The 9,801-nt window shown below is 54.8% G+C and overlaps 1 protein-coding gene across 1 annotated transcript; it reads right to left on the bottom strand.

The window, feature by feature from the left end:
* Positions 1–5,472: 5,472 nt before the first annotated feature.
* On the bottom strand, positions 5,473–8,135 carry IRGC (immunity related GTPase cinema). Its single transcript, XM_003406237.4, has one exon. It carries the CDS (start codon positions 6,862–6,864, stop codon positions 5,473–5,475), a length of 1,392 nt encoding a protein of 463 aa, XP_003406285.1. The 5' UTR covers positions 6,865–8,135.
* Between the last annotated feature and the right edge of the window lie 1,666 nt (positions 8,136–9,801).

Here is a 9,801-nt window from a genome sequence, read left to right as displayed (position 1 = left end):
CTGAACTTCCTGCAGAGACACGTCCACTGTAGGTCATAGGGTTGTGTGGAGCAGGTGGATACTGGAACTCCCTAGAAAGGGGTGTTCTGTTTCCCAGGGTGCCATCAAGCCTCCCATCTTGGTGTGATACAGATGGGAGAACACAGCACACACCCTCAGTTAAATACAGTACCACCCTCGTTTGTTCTCACTCTAAGACTGTGCCTGTTAAGTGCCCTTAAATACAGTGTCTCCTTGTGGCTACAGAATAGAACATGTCCTCAGTTAGACAGATACTTACCCTTAGTTGATAAAGTTCTTATTCTTGTTCAAATACCATAGTTGCCCTAATAGTGCGTATGGTTGGCTAAATAATGGTGCCTTCCTTCCCTTATATTCCTTGTTTACTCTTGGTGAAAAACAGTCCCTACCCTGATGGTGCAGTGGTTAAGCTCAGCTGCTAACTGAAAGGTTGGTGGTTCAAACCCACCCAGCCACTCCGCAGACCTGGCAATCTGCTCCCGTAAAGATTATAGCCAAGAAAACCCTATGGGGGCTCTTCTGCTGTGTCACATGGGGTCACTATGAGTTGAAAATTGACTCAACAGCACCTAACAGCACCTTTAAATCCAGAAACTACCCTCAGGTAAATACTCTTCTACCTTTGGTATAGTACATCATCTTAGTTCAGTGTTTCCTCAAGTGTCTCTCCAAATTGACGTGTTCACCCCACCCACCCCAAGGTAGCCCTGACCTTCAAATCATGCCACTCCATGCTGTCCATCAGTTCTCCAACCAGCTGAGTGCCTCGTCCACCCACTACCCCCATTGCCACTTCTTTGGCTTCCCTTCGCCCTTGGCATACCTGTACAGCTCTGCTGTGCGTGGAAATCCATGGACCTTTTGAGAAAAACAGCAGAAGGAAGTGGGGGGCAGTGAAGAGCAGTCAGCAGGCCTGAGAAGGTCGGGCCAGACGTGGTGATCCGTGCACATCTCTGCAGAGGGGCTGTGGGGTACAGGTAGAGCTGGAGCAGCCTCTGCACTGCCACTGCTTCCCTGACTGTAAGCCTTAGGGGGCACCCTCCTCTCTCTGGCCCTCCCTTATCCTGACATTAAGGTAATCCTCAAGGCCCCGAAAGCTGTGACATTCACTCCCCTTTACGGAAATGCTTCTCAATCCTTTGCCCCACTGCCCCAACCTGCACTGAAGCTCCTGTCCTTTCTAGGTACTTACGTACTCTTCCTATGCCCCGTGTCCCGTCCGCTCTTCCTCCTTACTAGGGGGACTCTGGTTGACTTGGTGGTTCACCAGAGGGGGGAAAGTGGGAGCAGTGCCCAGAGAGGGCGTAAGACCAAGGGCATAAAGACACAAGACACTGCAAAGCCCAGTAGAGTTGGAGCTTGAGTTTCTTCTTTCCTATCCCCCAGCCCTAGCCAGCCCGGGGACAGAGTCTTTGTCCTCCAACCTCTTTCCTACCACCTCTGGCTGACCTAGGCTCATAATTCTTCAGATTCATCTGGGAGCCTGTGGTCAGAGTTGGTGAGGAAGGCCTTGATTGTACACTCTAGGTGTCCTTGACTGCCACATCCAAGGACATGTGGAGCATCTGGTAGGTGGTGACAAAGGAGATGCTGCAAGTGGCCCAGGTGCCCGAGGTAGGCATAGCAGATCCTGGGTAAAGGCAGAGGCCCCTCCAGAGGCCTGGCCCAGCACTTCCACCACCAGCGCCTCAGTAACCTTGGTCCATGGGCCCTGTACTGCTGCAGGGATTTAAGGCAGGGGCTGGCCTGTCTGCTCCCCCACCTTGCCGAGGGCATTGCTGTCTGGGCTGAAGCTGTGGTGGTAGTCTCCCAGATAGCGCACGAGTGTGTCCAGGTCGCATGACACACCCTATATGTCCAGCACAGGGCTCAGGTTGATGGCACAGACCACTGCAGCCCCAGTACTGTGGTGGCTTGCCTGTTGCTATGATGCTGGAAGCCATGCCACTAGTATTTCTGAGCGTAGGTTGGGAGGGGACCATCCGTCTTGTGCATCTGGAAGCCTGGGATTTCCCTCCCATAATCTCGTGTACTCCCTTTAGTGCAGAAAGGCCCATGTGAACCCCAGGTGGTCCTGACAGAGCCCATAGGGTAGCCTTCCAGGAAGAGAGGAGCCCTTTTCACAGAGCACAGAGCTCTTCAGGAAAGGGAACTGACACCCCTTTAATCCACTAGGAAAAATAGGCCCTCTTAGGCTGGCCACTGCCTGTCAGTTTGCTGCACAGTGGTGGCTTGCATGTTATGATGCTGGAAGCTATGCCACTAGTATTTCAAAAACCAGCAGGGTTGCCAATGGTGAACAGGTTTTAGCAGAGCTTTCAGACTATGACTAGGAAGAAAGGCCTGGCAATGTTCTTAAAAGTAGCCAGTGAAGACCTCATGGGTCATAACAACACTGCTTTGGACACATCATATGGAGGGATCAGTTGCTGGAAGAGGACATCATGTTTGGTGAAGCAAAGATCCAGCAAGGGTGAGGGAGACCCTCGGTGAGATGGACTGGCACAGCAGCCACAGCAATGGACTTGAACGTGCCAGCATCTGTGAGGATGATGCAGGGCCAGGCAACATTTCATTCTGTTGTACATAAGGCCACCAGGAGTTGGAGTTCACATGATGGCAGTTATCAATATCTTAGGGTTTCCTAGGGTCAGAGGTAACCTGAGGCCCCAAAATGAGGCTAGAGCTGTCACCAGCTCCAGGAAGCCATCCGCAGGGAGGAGACGCAGGTACTAGGGTTGAGGCCCACACCCAGGTCCCCTGCCATCTCTAGCCCTGTACACACCCTCCAGAGCCGCCTCGTGATCGTCACAAACCTTGAACGGTTCCCCCAAAATTTAACAACCCAGGTGGGACCGTGGACCCCAACGTTTTTCCTCAGTGACAGTCAACCTGTTAAACCATCCAGGCCCCCATGATGAAAAAAGAGGCAGCAAAACCTGGGAGCTGACTCGGCTCCCCAGTTATTCTGTTACCCCCTAAGATGGCCGGGACTGCCTCTCCCCCTCAATGCCAGGCATCCAGGAACTCTCTAGAGGGAGGCCTGTGTCGTGTCGTGTCACGGTCAGGCTGCTTTAGCTGAAAGATGTGCCTCCTCCACCCACTCAGATGCTGAACGCCCCTGCCCGATCACTGGCCAGTGGTTCCGCCATCTTCCCCTGCCCCTTCGGGTTCCTCAAGCCACGGAGCTGAGCTCTCATCCTGAGCTGCCAAGGTTATTGCCGTTGTTAGCTGCCACCTAGTCGGCCCCTGACTCACGGTGACCCCATGCACAACAGGGCAAAAGGTGTCCAGTCCCGCACCATCCCCATGATCAGTGTTGAATAATCCGACCATTATAAACCATAGGGTTTTCCCTGGCTGGTTTTCAGAAGTAGGTCACCAGGTCCTTCTTCCCAGTCAGTCTAGAAGCTCCACTTGTTCAGCATCTTAGCAAGATGGAAGCCTCTGCTGACAGCCGGGTGGTGGCTTCGCTTGAAGTGCATTGGCCAGGAATCAAACCCAGGTCTCCCGCATGGAAGGCAAGAATTCTACCACTGAACCACCGCTGCCTCATTGCCAAGGTCATCCTGCCCCAGAATCAGCTCGGAAGGAAGCGTTCTTCTCCACTCCTGCTTATGGGTGCTTGGTCTAACCATCATGCTGGGTGGTGAATCAGCTTCCCTCTTTGTGTCCCTACTAAGCCTTGACACCCCTGCCCTCCCAGCCCCTTTGCCTCGAGGTATGCCCCACCAAGCTGTCCTACTGGCTCCCACCACACACCCTACCACATTGTAGACTCCATCCCTTTGCCTGTACTAAGCTCCAACCTGGGAATTCACCCTTCTATGTACCTACATCTGACCCTTCAAGGCCCACTTAAATGCTGCCTCCCCAGAAAGCCTTTCTCTGACCCTTTTCCACACCCACAGAAGCTCTTGGGGCACCACCCCCCGCCCCAGTCCTGTTCTAACCCCCTGATCTGGTAGTTCTTTCATTTTTTGAATGGGTGAATCTTGACTCAGCAGGTGAGTTCAGGCTGGGGCAGGTCTGAGGACATCAGATTCATTTTTGCATCCCCACGGAAGGGCCTGGAGGATCAGGCTGAGTCCAGCACAGAACAAGACACCTAGTAAGCGCTTCAGAGCTTGTCCTCACAAGACACTTGGGCCACACAGAGACCTTCCCCCATTGTGATGCAGGCACCTACCCTCTGTCACTCAAAGACGCCTGCAGCTTTCAGAAATCCCTACGCACAGTAGCCCTCACAGCCCGACAGCCTTTCATTGCAACCCGGATATCCGCACATGTATACATCCATCACCTCGTTGAAACAGGTGAGTCTGGTCTCAGTGGGTGGCTATTTTAGAACTCCACCCCCAGCATCGAACTCATGGAGACGCAACCAAGATTCCTCCCCATCTCACACACACACAAGTTGGCATCGAGCCCATTCTGACTCATGGCAATCCCATGTGTGTCAGAGCAGAACTGGGCTCCATAGCGTAATTGATAGATTTTTCAGAAGCAGACTGCCAGGCCTTTCTCCAGCATGCTTCTGGGTGGAGTCAAGCCACCAATCTTTTGGTCAGTAGCTGAGCAGCTAGCCATTTGCATCACCCAGGGAGTCCATCACAGACACACCTGAAATCTTAGCCCCATGCACTTTCATGCTCAGACACACGCATCATCATTCTGAAACAATCCTTCCAGGTCACCCAGTTCCATCCTCTTCTCCCCTGTCCTTTGGTGCACACGGAGACTGCCTGCTCACCCCTCACCACCTCCACTCTCATTCTGCTTTCCCCCAAGCTCCCATGGAGGTGGGCCCAGTGGTCATCTGACCTCCCTTCTCCTGCCAACCCCCACCTCCATCACTCATAAGCAGCAGGGCTGGCCCAGGGTGGCCCACCCTCCCCCACCTCTTTCACCCCAGTTGCTAGGCACCATTGTGCCAATCCTGAGCACAAATTGGGGGCCTTTGGGACATGGCAGGGGAGGAGCGGTTCTTAGAAAATGACATGAAATAGAAACTAAAATAGAGCCTCGGCAGACCACTAGGCCCACTGAGCCACCCACGTTGGTTGGTGGTTGATGCCCATCTTGGAACCCAGTCAGGCTGTCCCATCACCACACAAACTCCCCTGACCACTTGGGGACCGGGGAGGGAGACATGATCAAGGAGCCCTCGGTCCACCGTCTAGACCTCGATCCTCCCTCCCTAGGCCACCTCCAATCCCAGTTCCGTATGTCCCTCTTGGACTGGGGCCCACCTGCCTCTCTCATACCCTCCCTCCACTGTCCCGCCCATGACAAGCTCTTGTCACCCCCTCCAGATCACCTCAGCACCCCACACCCTCCCGTCAGCCACAGAGAAGAGCCCTCGTTTTCACCATATTGGCCTTTTTTGGTTGGTTTTGTTAAGGCTCGGTTTGTGGGTGAGGGGTGGGGGCGGGGGCAGGGGTTGCACTTTCATTTCTCCTCTGACAAATCGCGCTTCTTCCAGCTGTCGAGAATGTACTTGAGAAGGAGGCCAAGCTTCCGGCGGGCCGAGAGGGGGGCTTCCTCACTGCCGCCCTCCCCGGAACCCCGCTTTTCCACACCGCTGTCACCGGCGGCCTCCAGGCTGAGCTGGGGCTGCGGCTCGTCCTCCTCCAGGGCCTTGATGCGGACCCTCTGGGCGTCCTCGGCCATCTCGTTGAGGCAGCCCTGCAGCATGGTGTACACGGTGCCGAAGCTGATGCCGCCAGCCACCAGCGTGCCAAACACCGGGATGCCCTTCTCGAAGGCCCGCGCCACCCGCATGGCGCCGTCCGACGACTGCGAGTAGAGCCGCAGCACTGTCTCAGGCGACACCTCGTTGGCCAGCGGCGAGCGGATGACCGAGCGCAGGTCGCCCGCCTGCTTGCCCACCTGCTCGGCCAGCTTGGCCAGCGAGTCGTCGTCCAGGCCGAAGCTGCGGTGGTAGCCACGCAGCGAGCGCACCAGCAGAGCGTCGTCGTAGGCGGCCGCCAGCCCCGGCACCGGCAGGGCCTGGATGACTCCGGACACCAGGGCGGTCTTCAGCACCTGCTCCTGGAGCATGTCCTTCTTCTTCTGCAGGGCTTCCAGCGAGATGTCGGGCAGCGACAGCAGGCCGGCGTGGCGCCGGTGGGCGGGCAGGTCGTGCTCCCAGGTGGACATGAGCAGCGGGAAGTCATAGCGGGCTGGCGAGAGGTTGGACACCAGGAAGATGCGGGGGTCGGACATGCCGGCTGCCCGCAGCCGCTCCACGCAGTGGTCACGGATCTCCTGCAGGACAGCCGCCTCGCTGTAGCCCGAGGGCCGCTGGGTGCGCGTGGCCGCCAGATCCTCGTCCACCTTGGTGCGCACAAAGTAGAACTTCTTGCCCTGGCGCAGGATCTCAGAGGCCAGGCGGCTCTCTACAGCCCCGCAACGGCGGGGGGACACCAGCAGGAAGAAGTCATAACGGCCAAAGTCCACCTGCTTCAGGTACTTGTCAGCGGAGCAGCCCGGAGAGCCGGCGCCCGGAAGGTCCCACAGCGTCACGTCTGGAAACTGTGGGTGCGGGTAGGGCGACGGCTGCATGGTGGTCTCCACGACGCCCGTGAGCGCCGCGCCGGGGTCCTCGGCCCCCAGGCCCCGTAGGGCATTGATGAGGGACGACTTGCCAGCTCCTGACTCGCCTGTGACACCCACCTCCAGGCGGGTGCACTCGGAGGAGGCCAGCAGCTCGCGGAGGCGCGATGCGGCCTGGGGGAGGTCGCCCGACTCGAAGGCAGTGCGCAGGGCCTCCAGCTCTTCCTTGGCCATGAGGATGGTAGTCTCCTCCCCGGGCACCACCTGTGACTTCGAAGTAGCCATGGTGGCCACCGTTCAGAGGGCGACAGGGTATGGGGGAGAGTCACAGGATGCGTGATCCTAGGTGTCTGTAGGGGAGAAGGAATCCGGTCACACCTTCTGGGCCTTGGCAGGGAGAAAGAGAGACATAGGGTGTATGAAGGAAGTCTGCTTGGGATCCCACAGCCCTCTCCACCTCAAGAACCCTGGGTACATTTTTGGCAGGAGTTAGGGGACTTTAGAAGTCCCCAGATGGTGCAAACGGTTAAGGCACTTAGGGGCTAATCAAAAGGTTGGTGGTTCGAGTCCACCTGGAGGCGCCTGGTGACCTACTTCCAAAAAACCAGCCATTGAAAACCCTGTAGAGCACAGTTCTACTCTGACACACATGGGGTCACCTTGAGTCAGAGTTGACTCAACAACTGGTCACTAGTAGAGTTTACATCCCATCTCTGCCACTAACTCACTGTGTGACCTGGAGCAAAAAGAGGCCCCTCTCTGAGCCTAGCTGCTTCTCTGGGTAACAGGAATAATGATAGGCCTGCCTCCAGAGGCCCTGTCAGGAGTCTCTGGGGTAAACGGTGAGTCACCCAGGGACCGGTGCTGTCACTGACTAAAGTTCTCATTTTTGAGCAAGGGGCCCCACAAACTGTAGCAGAAGGCCCCCCCCCCCCAAAAAAAGAGAGCATTTGTGACGTTTGCTGCTGCTGCCACCGTTATTGGGAGGCAGTGTAAGGTAAGGATGATGATGACTGCCCAGACCCTGGATCCAGGCTGCCTGGGCTCAAATCCTGACTTTACCACATACTCACTGAGTGACTTGGGGTAAGTTACTTAACAACTCTCTACCTCACTTTTCTCATCTGTAAAATGGGGATACCAAAAAAAAAAAAAAAACTAAACCCATTGCCAAGTTGATTCTGACTCATGGTGACCCCATGTGTTACAGAGTAGAACTACCCCATAGAGTTTCCAAGGCTGTAATCTTTATGGAAGCAGACTGATACAGCTTTCTCCCTTGGAGCAGCTTGGTGGGTTCAAATTGCCAATCTTTTGATTAGCAGCCAAGCGCTTAACCACAGCGCTGATCAAACCCAGGTCCCTGGGCTCCTTCTGCCCCACTGAAGAGCTGCCATCCCTTTAGCCGCCTGTCTTTGCCTCCCCTCTTGTCCCCTTTGTCTCCCCCCGCCCCGCCCTACCCCACCCTACAGAATTGTCCTTACCACACTGCTCCCACCAGATGGGACCCTCCTATGAGGTGAGGGGATTTCCCCACCTCTTTTACCTTCCTTCCACCTCCCCCTCCTGCGCCCTCTATCCCTAATCCATCTCAGGGTGTGACCTGGGTCAGGGAGAGTGGGGTCCTGGGACAGGTCACAGCACCAAGGAGCAGATGATTCAGTGGCCCTGGGGTGGAAATGGGGTTGAAGGAGTTGGAGTTGGGACAGGAAACCCCTGCCCTAGCCCACCCTGTGGGCCCAGCCCGACAGCCTTGCCCTCAGGGACTCACCTGCCCTCAGGACTCACCTGCCCTCAGGGACTCACCTGCCCTGCAGGCTCTCCCTCTCCCCTCACACTCTCCCCACTGGTGGGGTCTCCTCCCATTAGCCAAGGTCAGGCCCTGTTGCTGGGACCCATTATAGTAGGAAGCAACAGCTTATTGGCCAGTCTGCCCTCATGCAATAATGTGACAGTGATGTCAGGGGGTGGGGCCCAAGGTGGGGCAGGGACCCCACCCACAGCTACTCATGGGGCCATGACTGGGTCACCGTGGGGTCTCAGTCCCCCAAGTGGTCCCCAAACCAAAAACTCATTGCTGTAGGGTCTATTCCAACTCGTAGCAACCCTGTAGGACAGAGTAAACTACAATATAGGGTTCCCAAGGCTGTAAATTTTTACAGAAGCAGACTGCCACATCTTTTTCACACAGAGCAGCTGGTGGGTTCAAACCGCTATAATCTTTTGGTTAGCAGCCAAACACTTAACACTGTTCCACCAGAGCTCCTTCACATGGGTCAGAGAGATCTTTTTCTTTCTAACACCCACAGTTGTTCAAAATCTTTCCATGGTTGAACGTAGATCTACCATATGACCCAGCAATCCCAATCCTGGATATAAACCCAAAAGATTGGAAAGCAGGAATCAAATTTGTACACCCATGTTCACTGCAGCACTTTTCACAATATTCAAAAGGTGGAAACAACCTAAACGGCCATCCACAGACAAATGGAGAAACAAAACGTGGTACAAACACACAATGGAATGCTACGCAGCCATAAAGAGAAATGAACTCTGATGCACGCCACAACATGGATGAACCTCCATCACGCTGAGCAAAACAAGTCAGACGAAAAAGGACAAACACTCTATGATCTCACTTATACCAGACAAGCAAATACATAGAAACCACAGATTGTTAGTGGTTACCAGAGGTCGGAATGCAGGAGAAAGGGGGAGTTTTTGCTTAGGGTGCATTGAGGTTATGTTAATGATGGAATGATTTTGAAAAGGATCTCGAGAATGACTGCACAACTTGAAGAATGTAATCAATATCACAGATTGTACATGTAGAAATTGTTGAGAGGGTGTGTTTTCTTCATGTATATTTTCACCACACACACACACACACAGAAAAAGCCCTTCCATGGTCTTCATCATGCTCTGAACAAATTTCCAGCTCTGAAAGGGGAATGATCGGCCTCTACGCCTCCCATCCAGGCTTCCTAAGTAAAGGCCCAAAGCATTCTTTGATAAGGAGGCTGGGAATTGGGTCACCTTCTCTCTCCCAGTTCCTTCTCCTTATCGGAGGAGTCTTCCTCCCGTTCTGGGCAGTTATATCTGTTCCCAGTGGGGACAGAATGGGGTCCCTCATGCATAAGAGGGGGGAAGTGCCAGATTGTAAGAGCTGGTCTGGAGGGGGAAACCCTGCTGGCGTAGTGGTTAAGTGCTATGGCTGCTAAC

This window comes from Loxodonta africana, chromosome 11 (assembly GCF_030014295.1).
Source record: "Loxodonta africana isolate mLoxAfr1 chromosome 11, mLoxAfr1.hap2, whole genome shotgun sequence".
NCBI classification, from domain to species: domain Eukaryota; kingdom Metazoa; phylum Chordata; class Mammalia; order Proboscidea; family Elephantidae; genus Loxodonta; species Loxodonta africana.
Note: the sequence above shows the minus strand (reverse complement) of the source record. Positions and strands in the feature narration are given on the sequence as shown.